At 42.6% G+C, this 24,866-nt stretch overlaps 1 protein-coding gene across 1 annotated transcript in view; it reads left to right on the forward strand.

Annotated features, from left to right (window-relative positions):
• SGPP2 (sphingosine-1-phosphate phosphatase 2) overlaps window positions 1-24,866 on the forward strand; it is a 98,731-nt gene that overhangs the window by 32,861 nt on the left and 41,004 nt on the right. The window contains exon 2 of the mRNA XM_032480340.1: window positions 2,514-2,672. Coding sequence (XP_032336231.1) covers window positions 2,514-2,672 — 159 coding nt within the window. The remainder of the gene's footprint in view (window positions 1-2,513; window positions 2,673-24,866) is intronic.

A 24,866-nucleotide genomic window follows, 5' to 3' on the forward strand; every position in this document is an offset into this window, starting at 1 on the left:
AAGCAGGAGAGATTACCAGGTGTTCCTGGTAGCTGGTGTATTATAATAACCCATCTTTACGTAAAAAAGGTGTCTTCACAGGGTTTGCCCCAAGGTCGGGCCTGTTGGATGTACATTTGTAAAAGAGAACGTGCAGAGATCAGTCCTCAGATTCGATTATGAGAGACAGGGAGAAGGAGGGAGGGAGGGGTTGGTCACTAATTCATTCATCACAGTGCCTTGACCTTGTTTTGCAAATCCAGCCATAGTATAATACCTTGGCAGAGAGGCGGAATTACACATTCCTTATTTAATTCGTTTTGTGCAACATTGTCTTTTTAGGACAGATCTATTGCCATTCTCCTCTGAATTCACTCAGAAGTAAAGTTTATCCTGGAAGAGAGATGAACTTCTAGCTCACCCATGAATCCAGATGTTCCTCTGGAGCCAAGGGCAATGTCAACCTCCCCTGAGTCACAGGGCTCTGTAGGGGAGGTAGAGATGCTGGAATAAAATCATAAAATCGGGAACCCCTTACAGAAGAGAAAGAAAGCAATGTGTGCTTGGTAGGCAGCCAGCAGTGTCAAATACAGTTAATATTCCTGCAATTTCCAAGGTCATCTTTTTTTTCCGCTTAAGTATAAAAAGCACTCGGCCTTTTTCAAGGCTTCCAAGACAATGCTGGTCCTTTAAAAATGAATTCCCTCAATTTACACTTTTTGGTACCTACCTACCACCTCCAGGCATCAGGCCTGGTTCACCTGAATATTCTTGGCACCCAGCATGGACTGAGTCATCCTCGGCACAGAATGAATATTTGCCAAACACATTTAACTTATTCTCTGAATTCCCCCAGGACTCAAGGACCTCAGACTTTGTGTAAAACAAAACAGAAATCCAGACCTACAAGAGTCTGCACGTAGTGTCCTGTGTGATGGGGCTGCCTTTTCTCCTCCCCATTTTCCATGTTGGTGTTTTACTTTGACTTTATCTTTATAAAGGTTATGGCTACCATCAGGAGCATTAAAACTCTACGTTTTAGATTTATTTAGCAGGATGACAGTGTTCATGTTTTTCATTCATTACTATTATGTCATGATTGAAGGACATAAATCATATTTTTGTTGTTGTTAATTTTTTTTTTTGCGGGTGGGTAATTAGATTTATTTATTTATATATTTAAATAGTGGTACTGGGGGCTGAACCCAGGACCTCATGCATGCTAAGCATGCGCTCTACCACTGAGCTATACCCTCCCCCCTTTAAACCATATTTTTAAATAGATTGTCTGCTTAGGCCTGTTTTAACTCACTTCAGTCTTTCTTGGTTTTCTTGCTGCCTGCCTACTAAACAGACTAAGAAGGTGGAAAAGGATGACAGAAAATGGGAGTGCATTTTAGCAGGCCCTGTGTGTACTTGCTGTGTTTCTTACACCATCACTGCAGTGGGTTGGCTTGACTAATCCCACTAAAAAGGTAAATTACAAATGTTCATCAACAAGTGATTTTTCTAAAGGCTTCAGATCAGTTATCTCTTACAAATCACCAGAAACGCAGTGGCTTAAAATGACACAAATTTATTCTGTGGATACAGAATATGTGGAGGCCAGAAGTCTGAAACAGTTCTTATTTGGCTAAAATCAAGGCATCAGCAGACCTGCGTTCCTTCCGGAGCCTCAAGGGGAGAATGCTTTCCCTCACTTTTTCCCGTTTCTAGGGGCTTCCTGCATTCTGTGACCCGTGGCTCCTTCCTCCATCCTCAAAGCCAACAGTGGAGCATCTTCAAATCGCTTTCTGACTCTCGACTCTTCCGCCTCCATATATATATTTTCAAATCCACTGTATTTGAGGTGTAATTTACATCCAATAAAATGCACACATGTAAATGTATGGTTTAATGACTTTTGATAAATATGCATACTCATGTAAATGCCACCAAGCTATCGATCATTTTTTTTTAAATTGAAGTGTAGTTGGTTTACAACATAGTTTCAGGTGTACAGATTTTTCAAGATCTTTGTCATCACAGTGAACTCACCCACCTCATCCAGGATAACCTCTTGATCTTGAAATCATTAATTACATCTGCAAAGTCCCTTTTGCCATGTGAGGAAGTATATTTGCAGGTTCTAAGGATTGAGTTGTGGACATCTTTGGGGACAATCTTCTGCCGACATTCTTCTGCCTACCACACAGTGTCTAACAGAGCTCACTTCCCTGCAGTTTCTAGCCTTCTGTGGGCACAGGAGAAAGGTTTTGGCTCTTTTGTGTCTTCCCCTGGTATTTCTGTCTTGGATGTTACTGATTTAATTTTATGAAGCACTGGCATCATCTGTGTTTGTGTGGACACTTTGGGGTTGATAGATGTTCAGTAACGGTGTATACTGATGGTAATGATACAGTTTAACTATGTAAGGGGAGAGGAGGCAGCCTTGGCCATTGGAACCTCATGAGTTGTAGGTAGAGGTTTGTAAAACTTGCCTCGTAGTGACCTGTTCAATGAACTTACAGGGTCCTCTAACTTTTGTCTTCTAGGCTTATGTACAGAAGTACGTTGTGAAGAATTATTTCTACTATTACCTGTTCAGGTTTTCAGCCGCTATGGGTCAAGAAGTGTTCTACATCACGTTTCTTCCGTTCACTCACTGGAATATTGATACTTATTTATCCAAAAGACTGGTCATCGTATGGGTTGTAAGTATTGCTATTACAAATCATTACTTCTACAACAGCTACCTGCTTTGATATTCAGGTACTCTGCATATATGCTCCCTTTAAAAGAAAATCACTTTAGAGTTGAAATTTTACCTGGTTTACTTTGGAAAAATAAAAGGAAATATTAAAAAGCTATAGGTGAACATAAGGAGGGGGGAGATAGGATACGCAGAGAAAGGACCTTCCTGAGAACCCTTGAAGGTGCGTAAAATGTATCCTACCAGGAGGACCCTTCTGGTAAAATTTGATCACAAACTGAAACTAGAAGCTGTGGACTAATGATTCCAAGTAGTATTAAGTGACTCCTCTGTATGCGTTGGAGACAGATAAGCATAAAAGGCAGGACGGCTTCCTCGAGGGAGCTTCTAGGGTGGTAGGGCAGCTGGCGCAGACACAAAACCCCAGGGACAGTTCCAGGTAGACAGGTGGAGCCCCTTGGATGTTTTGTTTGGAATCCTATCATTTACCTTTGTTCTGGATCAAGTAAGTTCTGAATTTTTTTTTTTTTTTTAATTGGGGGAGATGGTGGATATTTGCAAAGCAGCAAGGCAGGCTGCCAGCTTACCGGCCCTGGGATCAGACGGGCCTGGGTTCAAGTGCAGCTCAGCCACTGTGTCTGTCTGTGGGCCCCGCCTGAGCCACGCCGTCCTCATCTGTAAAATGGTGTTAAGAACATGCATCTCCCAGAATCATTGTGAAGACGTGCAGGGTGTGTGCGTGAAGCTTGGGCGTGGTGTTTGGGAGGGCTCGCAGGGGACTGTGAGCGTGGTGATGCTTGGTGACGAGCCCAGGAGGGCTGAGGAGTCTTAAAGATCGACCAGTTCTAAGGTCAAAGATTGTTGAGCCTGGAGAGGGGCTTCAGGCACAAGGCTGCCAGCAGGGCTGTTTCCTTCACTCAAGATTCCATCCTGAAAACAGAGCTTCAGAGGCAGTTGGTTGTGTATAAAAGGATCAGAGTTCTGGTGCAGCTCTGCCCAGAGGAGCTGTGGCTGCACCACTGGGCCTTCATTCTTCTCATTTGTAGGACATGTGAGAGGGGCCTCGATCAGCAGTCGTGAGCGTAAATGTCCCCAGAGGCAGGGGAGAGAAATAAACTGTGAAGTGCTGCGAGGGGTCAGAAGGTGGGTGAGGGCAGAGGGGCACCTGGGGCTCTGCGCCTCGCCTCCACCTGTGACCATGTGAGGAAAAATGGGCCAGAGTCATCATGTCTGTTTCTTTTTTTAATAGAACTATAGTCGGTTTATTTACAACGTTGTGATAATTTCTGATGTATAGCATAGTGAATCAGTTATACAGATCTATCTTCCACGTGAAATCTCCCAGTTTTTAAATGTAGGCTTATACTCTAAACGCTTTATATGCCAACTGAACAAAGAATGCTTGAAGTCCAAACGTCCGAGGCCTGGTTTGAAGCCTCTAGCCTGAAGATCAGCTAAGTCCTGAGGGCTTATGGCTAGGATTATTTGGCCATGAATTCAGAAATCTAGCTTCTGTCTAAAAGTGTGATCCGACAATCTGCAAAAGCATGTGCATCTTGCACAGGACGAACGTCAGTGCAGTCGTTCCTCTCTTACCTGAAGCGGCCTCCGTTCCTGCAGAGCTCAGCGGTGCCGTCCACCGGAGCATCTGGGGTCGGGGAAGGAGAGAGAGGGAACAGAGAGCAGCACTCCTTCCAGTCTTAGAATGTGAAAATCCACCCAAGACCCATGATGCTTGAGTTTCTTTCCCTGTCACTTATTTTCTGAGATTAGGAAAAGAAAAATCCAACTTTGGTGGTCGAGTGGGGCAAATGATGCAAAATACTTACAGTGACCTGGGACTATCTTATACTGTGTATGGTCAGCTCAAGACCAACTATCTTGCCTACTGAGGGTGGGAAATGTTTCCTGAGGGGCTGGGAAGATCTTTAGACCCAATGGGAGGCAGTGGTTAGAAGACTCTGACTGTCATTATGGGTTGTTGTTTTTCACTTTGGGGTCCATATTTCAAAGCGCTCAAAGGATTTCCTATTTGAGGTAAGATTACCAGTCTTTTGTCAGAGAGTGGGCAAATAAAATCTTTCCCTGAGAGAGGAAGGAGCAACCTCTGAGCAGGCAATTTGTCCTGAGCTTTAGCGACCTGTTACTTACTTTTTAAAATGGGCAAATTGTTGGGGAGGGTATAGCTCAAGCAGTAGAGTGCACACTTAGCATGCACAAGGTCCTGGGTTCAATCCCCAGTACTTCCTCTAATAATAAACAAACAAAGAAACAAACAAACCCCAAATGGGTGAATGGCCAGGTCCACAAGGTACCCATGCTCTGTATCGGTGCAGCAGTGTGGTTCCAGGAATGGAGGGAAGAAGAGAGAAGGTTAGAGGGTAGAGGTGGGGCAGGGGACAGGTAGCTGTTGAGAGAGGGGAGAGGTAGAGGTTAGAGAGGTGGGTGTAGAGTTTGGGGGTGGGTAGAGAGAGTTGGAGGTTGAGGTTGGGAGTTGGGTTGGGCAGGTAGAGAGGTTGGGGGATTGAGAGAGGTGGGGGAGCCGCTGGGTTGAGAGGTGGGAATGTGGTTGCTCTGTGCTCTGCTGCTGAGATAATAGCGGGAGAGGCTTGGCTGGCTCCAGTGTTGAAGGTGGGTGAAGGGAAGGAAAATTCCTGATGGTGTTGGGAGTCGGGAGGGAAGGAGGGGTGGAGATGGGTGAGATTCTTCTGGGTAAGCAGCTTCGTGCTGAGGTAGCCTCTCTCCTGTAAGGGATATCCCCAAATTAGTGGCTGCCTCTTCAAGAGGCGAGGATAAAGAGATGTTATTTCTTATACTTATATATAATTTACTACTTATATAGTTATATAAGGGGTAGAGCTTAAAATCGCCTAACTTTAAACATCTTATCTCACCCAAAATTCTTTGGCAGGCAACTGTGTTCAATAATGCCAGACCTCTCGTCAAATTTTATATTAATTTGACAGTTGTCATTGGATGAAATTTCAACAGGTTTTATTGCTTTTAAAAATAATTTGTCATATTAGGGGTGAGTCATACTGCCTGAAGTAGCTTGGCAGAGTTTATGGTTACACTAACCACTTTCTCATCACAATCGTAATTGTTCCTCTGATCTGTTGTACATCTTTTATTGGCATCTATGATCATTTTTTTATTGGATCTTCATAACAATGGGTTAGTATCATTTTCATCATTTTATAGATTGGGATAATAATACTTCAAATAATAATAAGGCATATTATATGTTGAGCCCTTAGTGTATATGCCACTCACAGTAATATTGCTTTACATATTTTAATCTCATTTAATCCTGCCAGCAATCCTGAGAAGTGATAATTTCCAGCCCATTTTACAGATCAGGAAACTGACATGTAGAAAGGGTCACATTGGGTTAAGTGGATTTGATCCTGTCCCCTAAGGCCTCCTGTGCTAGAGAAGGCCACTATCGTTGTTTCTTAGAACACAGCTAAGGACTTGAATGGCATTTCACTGTCATTTTTTTTTTTTAAGAGATGTTAAAACCAAGGCTTTAAGCATTAAAACAGCTTTCCCAGAGTTCTCTTTCATTGCACATTTGCTATATGATTGTGTTTCAGATTTGCCTGAATGGCATTTATTCACTCTATCTACTGCTTAAGTGTCTTCTGTAAACCTTTCTTAACAAGTCAAAGGTATTTTATCACAGAAAACATAGATAAGCTTTTGTTAAGTTAGCTGAAAAACATCCATGAGGTATTTTCTTCCTCTGTCACTTATCAAGGTTTCTACCCTGTCATTGGACTCAACAGAATCTTTGACACTGGGGAAAAAAAAGCCATGAATGGGTTATTAAGCAGATACTCTTAAAGAGATGTTGCAGATGGTGCTTCAGAAGAAGTCATTGTCCAACTGAGTAATTATCTGATCACTTGGCTTCCATTTTGGTGTGATGACAGCCCCACCAAAAAAGAAAAGAAAAGCTTTAAAAGAATATTGCTTATGCCTTAAAAAGGTTAGAGACAATTTCATTGAAACTGCATGACGTTCAGCTTCGTAACATTAGGCAAAATCTCACTTTTTGCTAAATGAAGTTATTCTCTGTTTTGTAAAATAGCAATGCAAATATTGGTACCACAAGTGATCCATGGAACCCTCATTTTCTCTATTCTTATGATATTTATATCTTGCCTCTTTTCATAGATATTGCATGGCATTCAAGATGAGACTCAAAAAAAAAATAGGAAATGTAGCTAAAATCAAAATAGGAGGAATACAGATAGACTGCAGATGACGGCCTAGTCTAAAGTTGAATCATGAATTTGTCTTTAAACTTTGACTTGACCAAACTAAAACGAAATGACATTATTTGCTAGGGCATCATAGACTTATTCCTAAGAGAGGAAACCTCCTGACACATAAGATTGATAGAATCGTTAAGGATAGTGACGCATGTTGCTAAATTATTCCCCTAGAAATACTGTTTGCTATCAGTAACCCCATCAGCTGTGTGAGTATTTTGACTCTTCCTCCTAAACTTTGTGTCTCCTCATTTTTTAACCATTGCTGATCAAACCAATGAAAAATGGTATCTCAGTTAATCTTCATCTCATATTTTTAGTGAAGATAAAAATACTTTTCAGACTTCTATCAGCCATTTGTGTTAGCTCTTTTGTGAATTGTCTGCCTTTGGAGAATATTTTAAAGGGGCTTTCATTTTTTTAAATTGATTTTCACCAGTTGTTAACATGAAATGGTGTTGAACTATTGATTTTCCATGTCTCAAGGGCAATGTGTCTTTATATACTATAAAAAGATTTTTTAGAAGTTCAAGATTTTGAGAAACAGTAGACAAATTTATGGTATCAACAGTGACCTAAGAAATCCTTTAAAATTGAATTTCAGTGCTTTTATGTGGGGTGTTCACTTTATTTAAGTACAGAACTTACCACTTCCTGTTGTCTTACTTTTTGTGACCTCCATGGCCCCTTTAAGTCATTTGAATTTGGGACTCCTGTCCTCAGGCACTTAATCTTTCTGGCCTACAGTTTCTCTGGCCATAAAATAGCTTACTCAGGGGCAACCAGCCCTTAGAAAACCTGATTTTTGCTGCCTGGACTCCGATAAAGTTAAAATTTGTCCTTATGAGTTTCCCCTTGCCTCTTTTCGTCCATTTGTAAACACTTCTTTTCCCTAACACCGAAAGATAAGAGTCTCCACCATTCTAACCCATGTGTGGTTATTTTTAAGTAATTGTCATCCTATCCAAAGCGTTCTTACAGTTTTTCTGATTATATTGAAGGCCCTGGTTGCTTCTGAGAGTCTCCAGGCAGAGTTAATTTCCCTCCTAATAATTCATGGCCCTTTTTTTTAAGTTCCCTCCATCCACTTTAACTCGGCTTTGGATGATTTCCCTGAACGGCATCAAGGAGTGTACGTGTAGGGGCATTGCTTCCACCTCCATCAGCAGCTTTGAGGTTTGGTTAGAGGTTCCTGGTCCTGAAATACCATGAAAGGAACACCAGGCTGATGTTTATAGTGGGTTTGTTAGTGTCTAGAAACAGAGACCCACTCAACGTCGCTCAGGAAAGGGGGGATTTGTTGTGAGGTTACGAGGAATCCCGTAGAAACCAAAACCTCACAGGAGCTGATGCCAGTAAAAAGCTTGGTTTCTGTTGCAATTAAGCAGTGACTCCCCTTACCTGCTTCTCCAGCTCCTGTTGCCAGCCAGTAACTTCCTAGCTCTTCTAGTTCAGAGCTCCAAGACACTCTGACCCAGCACATCGTGTAGCACAACTCCACCCTTCTGTGGCCAGTGCAACGCTGACTGTATTTGGTCCAAGCAGCTGTGTTGGAGGTGGGGGTAGACAATTAATTGAGCCACAGAGCCGTGGGCGCAGTTGAAATATCAAGAGACTTGGACTGTGATCCCAGCAGTAAAACTTTGCTCAGGGCACCTCAAGATTCTGGCCCCAGGCATCCCTGTCTTCAAAATGAAAAGATTCCTGCTAGAGAATGGCTGGAAGCATATCACATGGTCAGGACTCTTTCTGTGTTCGCTGTGGGACGCTTAAGAGATCCATCCATGACACGGAGTAAGAAGGCAAAGGGAAAATGCTGGGCAGGAGAACATTAAAAAAAAAAAAAGCACGTCATCTCTTTCGCAGATGGAATGCTAATGTGGTTTTATACATTTTGTCTGTGTTGTGAACCCCTCAATATTCAACAGTAGGTTTGAAATGCATATCAAATCCACTGCTAAATAAACTGTTAGATGGTCTGCTGTTTTGTGTTCCACACGATCAAAGGAACGCTTTAAAAGGAGATGCTGAATTGCTCGGTGAATCTAGATTACATTTTTCTGGTACAAGCAAAATCCTGGCGAGAAGGAAGTCGTAACAGCAGAAGATTCCTTTTGGCAGGCCCTTCCGTTCCTGCTCTTCCGAGTCAAATTAACTTATGTTGGAGGGCTTGAGTTGAAAATGGTGAATTCCACATCTCTCACACTGATCACTGAAAGCTAGCTAGATGATAACTACAAGCACAAAACATACCTAAAATTTACATTTTAATTGTACCTACAATCGAGGGTCTAACTGCAGTAGAGCCTAGGGTATTATTCTATAAACAGCCCCATAAATTGGTTAAGAAGCAGCCTTGTGGTAACATGCAGTGCTGTCTCTTTGGATGTGGGCAGGCTGCCATCTGGCTGTGTCACCGGGAGTATGTGAGACCTGCGAAGAGCGGGGAGGAGAGCAGCCTGCCTCGTCCCTGTAATTCACAACCCCTAGACTGGGGTCAATTTTAGTGCTAGAAGATGACTTTTAATGTGATTATCTCCTAATCCTCTGTCTAAACCACTACCACCGTTCACTTCAAGAGATTGCCCTGCTTGTTAAATTGGTTCTTGGTTGAGATTAATGAGTCTTGAAAAGTATTCAACAATGGCCAGATTGTAACCCTTGCTAACTTGCATTGAATGAAATAGAAGTAGGCGTCAGAGATTCTGCCCAGTTCCTCTGAAGTAGAATCTTGTAATTTAGCCTTAGTTAAATATTAAGTAAATGTCTCTCGGGAGTTTGTTATGCAAACTGTATTGGTTCGGTTTTTAAAGCACAATCAGGAAATGTTTTGGCGTTTAGTGTAAGGTTTAAAAAATTAAAAAACAAACCTGAGAACAGGACTCAGCAGATTTGGATCTCCATCATTACACCATCATTACCTGAAAAATGATCTGTGCCCCCGACTTTTTCAATGATGAATGTGTGGCCTCATTTTTCCCTAACTGCCCACCCCGCTCCAACTACCATCCCTGTTCTCATCCCCCTAAGACTGCAATGTCGGGTTTTGATTTGGGTTTGGATTTTGTTATATTTTGATTGAGCAGAACTGTAATCCTCCCAGATAGAGACCAGCAACCCCCCAAGTACCACTTCTAGACGCTTTGCTTACTTCATCTCTTTCTTGGATGTGTGATTAATTTAAAGCTTAGCTAGGCATGAAATTGTTTGAAACACCAGGAGTCCGGAGGCAGGTTATCTGTAAGGATGAAGTTAGTTTGATCTGCTAAGATGATGCAAAAAAAAAAAAAAAAAAAAAGAAAAGAAAAGAAAAAAAGAAATTAAACATTGCATATGGAGTTCGGATATGCCGTTAGTCCTTCTCTCCCTTTGGTTTTATCGTAGCTTTGAATGTCTTATCAGGAAAAGCACATACCATTTGCCAAGTCACATCCAGTCCAGAAACCAAGGAGTTCACTTTTACTCTGAATTCAGCTGGGGTCAGGCTGGGAGGTGAGGGCTGCCTGCAGGCAAGTCAGTCCCTAGGGGTCTTTACATAGCACCTTTCAGGACTGCCCTTTGTCCCAGATTCTCTCATTCATTTGTTAAAAAAAAAAAACATACAAACAAACAAAAGAGAATGAGCTAATCAATAGGCCTTGGCGGGGGCGGGGTGGGGGCCTTCTTAACAGCGCTCTATTTATTGTTTAACCAGTCGGTTCTATTTGCAAAGCTGCCTTTTTGAATGGATATGATTCTAGTAGCTGCTTCTGGGCCTCCTCTACGTGCCAGGTGCTTTGTATTCAAGAACTCCACTTCACAGGTGAGAGGTTAAGTGACTGACCCAAGGGGACACATCCAGTGAGCAGGTCAGGTACTGTTCACGTCGATCTCCCAACCCCATCCATTCCTTTCCGCTGCACCATCTTGCCTCAAATGGCTAAACTCTACTCCCCCCACCACCCCGTCCCCACATCCAGTTATTCAGAAATGTGCTTGGCCTGTTTGGTTTCAAAGCCTCCATTTATTATCACAGCCTCATCTGCACAGCAGACACATGTCACAGATTCCCCAAACACTTGCCTTCCAGTTCTCTGAGCTGTGGTCCCTTGAGTCCCCCCTCAACTGTGTCCAACTGTGTCCCAGACTGGCTACATCCCCGGAAGGCTGGGGCATTACAGGAGAAGGGCTTTGGTAACTTCGTTTGGGGCAGGGAGTAGGGAAGGGCTGCTGATCCTGCAGGCTGGTCATGGCCAGGCCCACACCCAACTCCCTTATCCTATTTTGCAAAGCAGCCAAGTGTAAAAGGAGGAGTGAGGGTCAACTTGGCCTTTATCCCACGAAAGGTGGGGATTTGACCTGATGGGACTGTCCTTGTCTGAGGGGCACCTGGTGGAGGGGTGAGTGGCCTTGCACCCCTCAGCAGCTCTCCTATGGCTCTGGAGGATTAGGAAGTGTCCCCTAGGCCAGGAAAGGGAAGAAAAGCTTTTTTTTTTTTTTTTTTTAATCAGCTAAGTGCTCTGCCAGTTTACAGCTAGAGAGGCCACACTTTATTGTGGCCCCTGGAATTTTCTGGAAACTTGAGAATTACCAGACAAACCCAGTCTTGTTAACCTAATGGCCGTCATCTCTCCTCTTCCCTCCCCTTTTCACCAGTGCAGCCCTGGGGCTTCCCCAGAGGCACCTTTTGCAGCCCCTCCTTCCCAGGGCAAACAACAGCCTTTGACTTCCATTCCTTTCCTTCCGGCCCAGCTGCCAGATGCCAGTCACACCCTTTGGTGCCAGAGCCTCCGTGGGCATGGTGGCCGGGAGGCATTGTGTTCGCTTGCAGGGAGTTGGGCCTCAGCCATCGGAGGGTTGATCTGGGAAACTGAGGCCTCCTGGCCGCACCCTGACCCAGGGCACCCTCTCTCTCTGGCCTCCTGCCTCCCGCAGTGGTGCCGGCCACCGCCTGGTGCCCGAGGCCCAGCCCCAGCGCTCTCCGTGCTGGGCTGAGTTCAGATCATGTGCCCTTATCATGGCCCTGGTGAGGAGAAGCGAATATATAATTTCCAAGGAGCCACAGTAGAACCGCTTATGAATAAAGAGCATTGTAAAATCATAACGATAAGCCACAGGTGACTGTGCTGGCAGGGTTTGACTCTTCCTCAGGTGAGCAGAGCCTCTGTACCAGTCCTCAGGATGACAGCAGCTCTCAACACAGCCGTGTCCATTTTACTGCATCCCGACTGGGTGCTGGACACGGGGCTGTGGACCCTGTAAACATTAGGGAGTGAGGGGTAGACACGATTAACATTCTCATTTTAAAGGTGAGGAAACAACGTGAAAGGGCAGCCAAGTCAGTGGGGAGCAGAGTCAGGATTTGAACCCAGGACTGTCTGATTCCAGAATCCTGGCTACGAGCCACTGCGCTCTGCATTAGCCTTTTCTTTTAATGGTGTTAAATATACTCCAGCTTTTTTGTGTATTAAATGTGCTCAATTTTTATTTTTCATTTTACAAGTAATGAGCTGTATTAATAAAATTGAAACAAGAAGAAGGAAACGTTTCCTAAATCCTACCTCATTATTGACTTGAGGGTGATTCACCTTTTCCATCTATTTGCCTGCCTGCCTGCCTGTGCCCTGTTTGATCACAGGATACAGTTTATAAGCTACTTTGTGAGAGATGGTTGGATAGAACATTAAACGTGATGTGGCATTGATGACGCATGCCTAAGACAAAGAGGAGAATGAGGCTGAGGATGACTCATGAATCTTTTAACCTAAAAGGAATAGTTGAATCAAAGGGCAGTTGAGTTACTTTAAGAATTAGGAGACTTGGATTCTAGGCCAAGTGAGAATTACTCCATCTCAGTTTCTTTTAAATAGCATGTATTTTAGTAAGAGAGAGGGAGACACCTCCGCGGGGGGCATGGCCAGGCTGGGATGGGCTCAGAACTGCTCTCTATTACAGGTGGGCAATCAATCAGTCCAGAGTTTACTAGCAACTAGCCAAGTGCATTTATCTCTGGCCTCAGTTTGACCATCTATGAAATGTGGATTTGAACAAAATGACCTCAGGGCCCCTCTTATTTTCAAAGTTTTACAGTTATAAAAATATTGATGGTGATGCATATTTTAGGATATTCCATCTTTTTTTTTTTGGCTTTTAAATTATATAACTTTTAATTTTTTAAATTTAATTTTGTATTGAAGTGTAGTTGATTTACAAAGTTAGTTTCAGGTGTACAGCAAAGCGATTCAGCTACACATATACATACATACATAGTTTTTGTTTTCAGATTCTTTTCCATTTTAGGTTATTACAAGACACTGAATATAGTTCCCTGTGCTATACAGTAGGTCCTTGTTTATCTATTTTATGTGTAATAATGTGTCTCTGTTAATCCCAAACTCCTAATTTATCCCTCCCACACCCTTTCCCCTTTGGTAACCATAGTTTTTTTCTATGTCCATGAGTTTGTTTTTGGTTTCAGATATTCCATCTTTTATAATCATATGTTCTGCCTTCAACCATGCATTCAGTTCTCTCCAATTTCCTCCAGGTGATCCCCACACAGCTTGACTGGGTTTGCTCCTTCCAGACTTCCTGGGGTTCCTTTGAGGAACAAAAGTTAGCATTTCTCTGAAAAAAAGTCCTTAAACCCTTCATTGGATGGACCAACAGTTCCGAGTCACTAGGAATCGCTTGGCCTTGCAAATGAAAACCAAGGGACAGTGGGGTTTGGTGAGGGTTCAGGGCTCTCCTAGTCCAGACAAATGGCAATGGTAAACATCAAGAACACAGTCTTCCTCTGAGCTTCCGTGTGTGTGCGCGCTCATGCGTGTGTTGTGCGTGCATGCATATAAATCCATTGTTTGCATTGCATATGCTCAGATTTAACTAGAAAAAGATGTTATGTTTTTGTTCCTTTTGAAATTAAATTTCTTCTGGCATTCACAGGCACTGAAATCAGAAGGGAAAAAAATGTTTTGTTCAATTTGAAAATGTTTTTCAAATACGTAGCAATTTGACTCTAGGGGTTAAGAAGCGATATTCTGAAGGTTTTTCCCAAAACTCTTTAATTTGGAAATTAGCAACTTATGAGCAGCAGTAATCTGACTTCTTTTTAAACTAACACTGGCCCACAAATAAAGGCTAAATGAGTGAAATAGGAGAGCTGATTTCTTTCTTAGGCTATAATAGAAGGTGCAGTCAAAGGAGAAGGTTAAAGTCTGGATTGAACACCTGCGAAGGGGCTGCCAGCAGACTTGAGCCCATCTCAGCCTGACCACGCCCCCCACAAGGGCGTCTTAAACCCAGGCTACGTGAGATAAAGGCTGAGTAGTTTTCAGTGTTCGTGTACATAATTGGGGGAAATATTTAGCTAGAAAGAATGGACACAAGGGGATGGACTGAACAGTTCCATTTTTCTTTAGCCAACAAAGACCACAACTGGGCTGTTTCATGAGAATTCATTTAAAAAAAAAAGAAAAAGAAAAAGATCAGGGGGCTCACTGACTTGGGTAAGCATTCCAAACAAGCTACGTGTTCTTTGAGGCTTTTGCCTACTGGGGCTCGATTCAGAAATTTAACCCTAAATTTGTACTGTAGAAACCTTTTCGAATGTATAGGGCTGGGTTTTATGCTTAGAAAAAAAAAAGTCTATTAATACAAAGAATGCTAGACTATTTCCTCTATGGGACAATCAAAAAGGTGTTCCCTTAACACTGAAAGGATTAAATCATTAAAACTCTGTCAAGAGCCTGAGTTTCAGGAAACCAGGTGCCTGTCTTTATTTAAGACGTCTTTGCTGCCTAAAAGGATGTTTAAGGTTGTGCTGATCTATTATCTAGCTCTCTTATGGCTGTTAATTTTGTGTAACCTTATAAATATATATATATTCATGAGGAATATATTTTAAGGAACATTTGTAAAAGAGGTAGAAATCCACCTAGAGACTTTTTAGTGTGTTACCTTTAAGATTAAAATATAAAGTGTCATGCATAGGGTTCGGAAATTTTGTTGGTAAGTGGAACAGTTTTTGTGGTAGAAATTCTCCTAGAAAACCCAAGGTGAAGGGACACCCAAATCAAACCTAGACAATATTCAATAGTCTTTTGTGGTCACCTGGGCATTTTTCATCCTTTGCAACCTGAAATTCGGGGCTTATGTGTATTTAAACACTACAGGTTGATCCAAGCAAGAAGACGAGCATAGTAACCCTCTGAAGGCATCTCCTAAAACAGCTTCTGAATCCTGTATTTTTACAGATTCAAACTTAGGTCTTCACTTGGAGTTTTTGTCCTTTGGTGGTCTTGTAACTGTGAGCATAATTCAGTAGTTACCACCAGTAATACCTTGTTCCCTAAACTACATCGAGGTGCTCCACAGCCAAGTCTGAAAAAAGTTAAATGAAGGTGAAAATGCACTTGCTTCTTAAAATGATGAGATTGTACAAGAGGGTAACTGGTCTCACGCCAGCTCTCCATCTCCACTGTGAGAGCAGCTGGGCATAAAAATCTGTAGAATTAGGTCTTGCGAACAAAAAATAAATCAGTCGATCTATGAAAGAAATAGAAAATTTGACCTGAGCCAAATCTGAGGATTATCACCCGGGAAGAGTATCTCAGAAGGCTCTGAGCACCGCTCTACTCGTTAGACATCAGGGCGCAGTTATGTAAGATTTTTGAGCCAGAGTGCTGTACATCAAATGACATATTATTGACAGTTTACATCATCCAGATCTACACGCCATGTGGCCCCTTACAAGATCAAGAAGGAATGTTGTCTTTAAGAATCTTACTATTGCTGTGAGATTATTGCTTTTTACAGTTGAGCAGGTATTTGTGCTGATGGGGACAGTTTGGGTTGATGCATCAGTGCAGACACACAATGTATGGTGGGGCGAGAGAGGAGACCAGAGGGCAGAGAAATTTTTTTGTTTAAATTTTTCTTGTCTTGCCATAAAATGTCAATTTAATTTCACAGTTCCGTAGCTTATCTGTATCTAAAATGTGATGTCAGGAGGATGTAAATAAGAAAGAAGTTCCACGAGTCAATTATTATTTCTAAAAATAACATTTTTTTAAAAAGCAGACAACTCCACAGATGGCATAGCGCTTCCAAATGTATTCTTATCTGAATCCAACATCATGCTCGTAAGATATTAATACCTACATTTACATAAGATGGAAGTGAGGACAGGGATATTAATAACACCCAGACCTCCCTCTCAATCCAGCCCTCTTCTTCCTTCATCGTACTGTGTCAGGCCCAAAATAAAGCAAATGAAGCAAATGAAGAGTCTCTGAAAAAGGCTCAACAGGCTAGAATGTAGATGGTAGATGTAGAGAGAATATGTGTGGATGGGAAAATGCACCCCTTAGGAAAGTTCAAAGAAAAACAATTGGATAACTAGTCATTGTAAGGTACACTGGATAGAGCTGAGCAGCACTGAAAGGCATTTAAACACTCAGCAAAGGCTGGACCACTGGGGTTTTTTCTTTTAGTTTTAAAGGAAAGGTTGCTCATTTTCACTCAGTGCTGGAAGTCCCGGCTTCACCTTGTGTCGGCTTCTCAGAAAGTTCCCGCCAGCTCTTCAGTTTGTCCTCCACCCCACAGCTGCTGCTGGTCTGAGAGCCTGAGGGGTTTGCCACTGTCAGAGTTTATCTTAAAGTCCTTTCACCGAATCCCTTTTTAAATCTACATTTTCTCCTGAGAATCCAAACCTGATGAGGCAAAGCTCTTAATACACTCTTGGCTTAAAAATAAAAGAAAGAAAGTGACCCTGTTGAATTTTACCTGAGCCCTGTGCTCCTGGAAAACAGAAACCATGAAGACAATCTCCCCACACTTTTGTGTTTTAGGAATAATTTACTACAAGGAGACTTCCTTCCCCAGACAGTTAGATAGGACTCACAGGTAAAGACCCTTGTTTACCTGTGACAAGGCCAGTCATGGACCCACCGAGTCCCATTCTTTGTCTTATTAATGGTTTGAACTCTGTCCCCACTGGCCAAACTGGACAAAACTCCTGCTACCTTGATTTGACCAAACTTTGGTTAAGCTTCTCTCCATCGCCAGACTGCGCCCATGAGCTTTGACCCATCCTCACTCCAGCCAGCACACCACCCCTCCTGAGAACAAGCTGACCTCAGGCTAAATCATCTCTGATCTACTGTCTCTCCACCTCCGCACACCCCAGGAACATCTTTCCAGCCATGGTCATCCCTCCCTTGAAAGAAAAACCTTTTCTGCCTCATCAGTGAACACTCACAAATCTTATGATCAGAGAGGTCTCCTGATGGCAATAGTGCCATCCCCCCCACCTCTGCAATAGTCCTTTCAAACACAGGCTGTCCTGGCCTAAATCCAGACTTGGCTTTTATTTGATAAAGACAATAGGAAGCACAGAGAATTCAACCCAGGGGTCCGTCTGTAGGGCCGGTGCTGTAGTTCTCACTTTCCAAGATCATTCATGGCAGAATTTACTTCGTGCTTACGCCTCTCATGCCACACACGATCTTTCATGTTGCAGAATGGCTTTCAGGAAGGCACTGGAATTCTTCCTCTAACCACAGCAGCACGCGAAGACAAAATGAGGAGGGGTCGTCTTGCTAAGGCTCGCCCTTCACATACACTTGAGACAAGCTCCTTAAACCCAAAGTGATGCCCTAACTTTATAGTCACAGCTCCTAGTCACGATCGTTAGAGATAACTATACTCAAATATAACCACAAAAGCACCTTCCACCCGAAAATATAAGACGATTTCTATTTTCTCTCCCTTTATGTATTTTGGAGCTGGCTTTCCCAGCATTAACCAGAAACATGGAGAATTTGCTGTGTGGTACCTCCCCCTCAGCTGTGTCCACATAGTCTGTGACCTTGTTTTATTAACTGTTTCTAAGGAATACATAGTCCACAAAAAATACAAGTTTTAAGGAGTGCTATATCATTTAAAAATAATATATGAAAAATCAATTTTAATTCTATGAGGGTACCAGGCTATTCTATAGTTCTATCAAATATGTGTTTTACCTTTTGTACTGGTTAATTCAGGGACCTTAATATAACCAGTTGTATGATCAGGTCTATGGTAATGAAGCATACGATATTTTTTTCACCCCAATAAATTCTAGTATATACCTTAGAAGTCATATACTAAAATTTACCTAGTATTGAAGAAGCTGTCACATAATATTTCATATAAGATTCTTAATTATCTCCTAAAATACTGGCTACAAGCTATGTAAGTCCTAGGTTATTTACCAATATAAGTGGGGCTTTTTTTTTCCCTGTATTTATTTATTTATTTATTTTGGCAGAGGAAGGGTGGGAGGTAATTAGGTTTACTTATTTACTTTGAGAGGAGGTACTGGGGATTGAACCCAGGACCTTGTGTACGCCAAGCATGCACTCTACCAATTGAGCTATACTCTCCCCCTACAAGTGGCTTCTTTTCTCTTATTTTTTTCATGAGCTTAGTAGATCCAAAAAGCAGGACTTTTAAACCAAAACATTTGAGTGATCTGCCTTCACATAGGGAGATGTGAAACAGAAAAGCCACAAAATAAAGGCAGCCAACTTAAAACAGTTCATGTCCGTTAGGTCTTCCCATCTCTGATGGAGTAACGAGAAGGGTCTAGTTCTCCAGGGAGCCATGGTTTGTGCTTTTATTCACTGAGTGAAGATTTTTGTTCTACCCTGGGCACCTGTGATTTTACATGTCCAGCATTGCTGGAAACATTCCCTCAGTTCAAGCCTGCATCTCTTTATTTTGCACACTCACACCAACTGTCTCATTAATCTCCTTCCATCTACTCTTATGACCTTCAAATCCATCCTCCCCTCAGCATGTGGAGTGACCTCTCAGATGCAAGTATGACCATGAACCAGTCTTTAGACCATGTTAATGTCCAAGCACCTTAAAATCACCTCTAGGGCCTTTCATAATTGGACTTCAACCTAAGTCTCTACCTTAGCTCTTCCTCCTGTCCGTTCTCTTCTCTGGAGCCACAAGACTGCTGATGATCTCGCTCCTACCGCAGTTCCTGCGTTTCAGACGTATCCACGCTCTACTTTATGCTTCATTCCCAGTGTTGACAGTAGGCCTACAGTTGCCTAGTAAATGGCAAGCAATGGCCATCACCTGCTCCAAGTCTCAGTGCAGGCATTGTCTCTAAAAAAAGCCACCCTGAACCTTGAACCTGTATTCCCTGCTAGACGGTCCTTTATTGTTCCTTGAACCTGGCATGTTGTAGCAACTCAATAAATAATCGTTGAGTAAAATAAATAAAGCCTGTTTCTACAAAGAGAATTTAAGAGCTGTCTCCCTAGAGAGGACAGAGGTAAAGAAGTAATTAGAGTTCAGGGTATTAAAGACACATTAGAAAAATCTACATGGGGAGAGGATATAGCTCAATTGGCAGAGTGCGTGCTTAGCATGCACGAGGTCCTGGGTTCAATCCCCGCTACCTCCATCAAGTAAATAAATAAACTTAATTACCTCCCTCAAGGAAAAAAAAAAGAAAAAGAAAATCTACAGAGTGCTAAGGTAGCACCCTAGAGACCTTTATAAATGGAATTGTTCCCCATCTGGAATGCTTCCCCAGTGGCCCTGATGGAAAGTCAGGACACAAATTTGGTCAAGATTCCATCAAGGTATTTTTCAGCATAAAAATAGTAATTCTATATGTTCCTGAACTGCTAAGGGATCTTTGAACCAGATCTGATTTACCTTTTAAAAAGAGCATCAGATCTCTTTCTTACCTTGTAACTGTTGAGCAACAACTTTTAAATTTATTCAGTCACTTATTTAAGAAACATCTGATGAGGGCCTGTTACAAAATAGTATGCTAAGGGCTGGGGAGTAAGCCGTGAACAAGACAGACTCCATCCTGCTCTCCTGGGGCTTCCTTGTAGGCAGAACAAACAGTAACAAGTAAATCAATTGCAGAAATTGAAGATTGTATGGTTATTGTTGAGGGCATGATCAGGGTGAGAGTAGAGACCTACTTTAGAGAAGGTGGTCAAGAAAGGGCATTTGGTGCTAGTTTCACTTAACTTAAGTCTTGAAGGATGAGAGAGAGCCAGCCAGGTGGGGAGCTGGGGGAGAGGGCTTCCAGGCTCGACAGGTGGAGATCCAAAACTGAGCCAGAGTGAGGCACTGTCCCAGACTCTGGGCCGAGCATCCACTTGGGGTAGGGATGGGGCTGATAAAATCAGAATGCAGAGTCTAAGTGCAGGCAGGGTGAAGTTCTATGAAGAAAAATAAAAGCAGGCTATGGAGAGAGAGTGGTGACTGGCAGCTGTGGCAGGGAAGCGGGTCAGGGAAGCCCTTTCCAGGGGGGTGGCATTTGGACACAGGGCTGAGTTTACTTATAATTTACTTATCACTCACATTTAAACTGTTTATGAAAAATTTAGAATGTTCAACATTTTTCAGCAGTCTTTCTGATTGACATCTGTATTCATTTGGAAACCCAGTGTTCCCAAGCAGTCTTAAATGGCAAGCAAGCCTTCTAGGAAGACAGCTAAATTTTAAGTGTACACCACCTTTGAGTTGGACTTTTCCAACTTTAAAACATTTGCTGTGATTCAAATCTGGTAAGGCATCTTATCAAACAGTTTTATAAAAATGCCCACATTGCTCCCCATCCTATGGACCCCAGCCTGACAATGGGATGTAGAAGCTACAGAGAAAAGGTCTCAGAGAGAAGGGAATGGATGTGTCTGTTGGCCTGGAAGGTTGAGGCTGTCGGCTCAAATCAAGCTTCTCTCGTTACAAAGGGTCATGGGGAGGTTATAGCCCCAGTTACGTTCCTGTTGGGGAGGTGCTGTCTGTGTGATCAACAGCCCTTCCTAATAGTTGGAGTTAATCACTCACTGACCAACTAGAAGATCAATGGCACCCTGCTCTCTCCCCCTCCACTTCGCCAGTGTCCGTCCAGCCTCCTTCCTCTGCTCCCTGCAGTGAACAGGCGTCAGGAAGGGGATTCTCGGGGACTCCTGTCCCTTCCTGCTCAAAGACTGGCTCTACAGGAGCATAGTCATCTAACTCCAGGGGAGGAGAATGCATTCTTCTCTGCCTGGGAGAAACCTTGTAATGAAGACATCCTACCGAAGACGATGAGGAAGCAGCCAAGAAGGGAAATTGGGGGGGGGGGGGCGGGGGAAATAAAAGTCTTTTGGAGGAATGACATTATTGCAGCCAAATGAAAAGGAAACTTGATTTTCAGAGATGATGGGCTAGAGCATATTTACGTGTCTACAACCACTTTTCAAATACACTGTGATCTTGGCTTTAGAATATTTTCATTTCGGGAGGTGATGAGTTAGATTTTTTTGGTTGAGCTGTAAGAGTTGGTGTCATTAAGTGTACCCTAAACAAGCCCTTTCAAAGGGCCCACTAGACCAGAGGCCTCTTGGCGGGCTGAGGAATCAAGATGCCAAGACCCTGGACCAGAGCTGAGAATGGTAAGTTCTCACTTTGGACCTGACCTAGGGGTATTCTGAACCTTGGGTGGGCAGAAAGGTGTTACCAGCAAATGGAATTAAACCCTCAAGGGAACTGTTCGTTTAGTCACTCTGGCTGAGAGATTTCGTTCCGGGAGTATGAGAGCCTCCACCTGAACTTTAGGGCTGTGCCAAAGAGACTGTCACAAGGTTTGTACATTTCCCAGGAGTTATAATAACTCTCAGACCAGGTCCTGTTATCCCCCAAGTGAGACGTGAAGTTGGGGTTCCTGGTGGTGTGGTGGGGGGAGGAAGGGAGCAGCGCTCTAGCGACAGTATGGATCCTGACTTTCACCGGAATGTCCCTGATTTCCATTTGGAAGGAACAGAAGTGATAATCAGCAAAGTGGGGGGCAGGGCAATGAGGAGCATAGCGGGTACCGACAAACATACAGATGACTTAGGGTGCTGTGGCGATAGTACGCTCGGGTCTCTCGCCTTCAGACCAATGTTGGGTTGCCCACGGAGTTGATAGCCACACCTGCTCACAGACATCATGTTGACAGCTGTTCAAAATGAGTAGAAAACTGGCTTGGCCCAGTGTTGATCGCACAGCTCGTGACGTCAACCTGAGAATAGAAATAGATGCTGTGTAAAGAAATAGAAGAGTCCGTTTGGCTCTTCCCCCTGATGAGCTGAATAGATACATACCCAGGGCGCCTTCACCGAAAACTGACATCGTCTGCGTTATCCTAAGTGGATTTTCTTTCCTACATCCTGTGATTATGGCTCCCATAATTCTGTTAGCCTGCATATTGAGTTTTTATTCTTATGCGTTTCCTTAGCTCTCCATTTCCTCCCCAGCCTCTTAACTGGTAATTTCATTTGCTCATGGACTGCTGGATGACAGAGCACCTCATCACAAAGTGGTGCTTCCCCCGCCCTCCACGTATGCGCCGATGTTCTAACACGAGGAAGTGCAGCCAGCAGTGTCAGCCTTTGGAGACAGAGAACACACAGACCAGAGGGTTTGGGGACAATTATCTGCTGCTCTAATCACTAATCTGTTCAGTGTTAAGGTGCCAAGCAAGAGAAGTGGGAAGATCTGGCATGTGTAAAGGGGACCAAATCCAGACAGACAGAGGCTCCTAACCCTTGGATTATCTCCACCCAGGACCATCAGGACAAGTGCTTCTGTAACACAGATTTCACAGTTAGAAGTGGTTTCAATCCCTTGGGGTTACAGCAAGAGCTGTGTGAGCTGGCACTGCAAATCCAGGTTTCTTTCCACACAGCACAGCTGGCTGGTCCTGCAGAGGGCAAGGCACAGAGATGTGACTGACAGTGATTCAGAACTTGGTGTTGGGGGGAGGTTGTACAGCTTGACTCCCTGGAAATAGAAATCCTTCCAGATAGAAATCTTTTTTATTTCTTCTGAGTGACTACCACCCAAATCTATTCTGAATTCTCAAGATTGCAGACTGGAGGCCAACATGAAATGACCCAACTTTGAGCCAATAAGGAGAGCCTGGGATGGCTTGAAAAACTAGGTATTGAAAGTCAGTGACTTTTAGTTTAAAATTGGGTTCGTGGTCCATCAGGTCAGCATGACGGCTGCTCTGACCTCATCACATCTGGAGACTTCCTCATACACAGATGCTGCCATAGAAAGACAGGAGAGTGCGATGTGGTCACATTTTCTCTTGTCTCAGGGTAATTCAAGACTAGACACTCTCTGAGGTGAGCTATACTTCGGGATATACTGAGCCTGACTCCTATTTTAATCATATCTCTGCTTTTTCCAACAGAATATTTTTTTCCCAGAAAATTATGAGACACATTCCAAAAACCCAAATAGTTTACTTTACAGAGATATTTTTGTTTTGTTACAGGTTTGGGTTTTTGGTGATGGTGGAGGTGGAAGGGACATGAAAAGTTTGTTGTTATGATCAACATTTTTAAGACTAATGCTTTCTCAGTCTTTACAGGAAAACACAAGTTTACTTGGGCACCACTAGAATGACCTGAGCTTTTAAAATAAAAGCGTCTGGGTAGCTGTTCCTTATGCCGCCCTCATTTTTTCCCCTTTGCAAGGTACAAATAGGTACACTCATAGATCACGAGTGATAGAACGGTAGGAACATTTGTAAAATATGGATGAAACAGGGAGATTGATCTAAGTTTGCTCAATTAAAAATTTGTTTTAAATCACCAGGAATCAGGATATGCACGTGAAAACGTCTTGGGAAAATTTATAGATCATATATTCATCACTTAAGTTTAACCTACCAATATCCCCTTCTTATTGTATCTATTGAGAAAAATAAGAGAGTGACTTCCCAGGGAGGATCCTTGAAAGGTGGAGAATAGTGCTTTCCTGAATTACTGCCAGGGCATAGCTCATATTTGCTTTGTAACATGCACGATATGTAGGTTTCTGTTAGCAATGTTGCTTTTTAACATCTAAATGGCTACCGAGATGGTGTGTGCGTGTATATATATGTGTATATATATGTGTGTGTATGTATATATGTTTATGTACATGCACATATATATTTATACACATGCATAAGCAAGTGAGGATTTAGATAAAGGGAACAGCAGCTCATTATTAATGCATATACTGAAAAGTTCTAGCTTGCTGTTGCTGAAGACAAGAGTGCTGGGGAGAATGATAGCTCATTTTTTGGAGGCTAATATTAGCAATGTCAGGTATAAGAAATGGTGCCCCTACTGACAGAGTGTTTACTCTGTGTAAGTTCTGTCTTTTGAGACTTCTTTAATTACAGAATTGAATTGCCTTTTAAAAATATAAATAGAAATAAATAGAAGGTTGATGTACTCTGTCTTATTTTGAAGCTTGTTAAATGGTATATAACCAGGGAGGGAGGGTATAGCTCAAGTGGTAGCTCATGGTTAGCATGCATGAGGTCCTGGGTTCAATCCCCAGTACCTCCTCTAAAAATAAATAAACCTAATTACCTCCCCATTCCCCACTGAAATAAAATAATTAAATAATACAATAATAAATAAATAAAAATATTTTTTAAAAAGAAACAGTAAATTTTTTTTAAATGATACATAACTGGTTTATTTCTAGTTGAAGAAGAGATGCCCATTCAAAGGACATCACTTAAGGTGTCCCTTTGCCCTAATTACCTGCTGTGGAACTTTCTGTTTTGAGAGAGGCCAAGGGAAATATTGAAACTTTATGATTCTGGTTAAAAGATCTCTGTTCAGACAATATAACCCATTAAAAAATTAAGCAAGAAAATAGACAAAAAAGGGGCGAGGGTATAACTCAGTGACAGAGCATGTGCTTAGCATGCACGAGATCCAGGGCTCAATTCCCAGTACCTCCATTAGGAAAATCATAATAATAAAATAAATAAATAAACCTAATTACCTCCTCTCCCCACTCCAGAAAATTAGAAAATAGACCGAAAAGTTGAGATCCAGGAGCATTGTTGTGAAGTATACTGAGGGATGGTCGGGAAG

This window comes from Camelus ferus, chromosome 5 (genome assembly GCF_009834535.1).
Source record: "Camelus ferus isolate YT-003-E chromosome 5, BCGSAC_Cfer_1.0, whole genome shotgun sequence".
NCBI lineage: Eukaryota > Metazoa > Chordata > Mammalia > Artiodactyla > Camelidae > Camelus > Camelus ferus.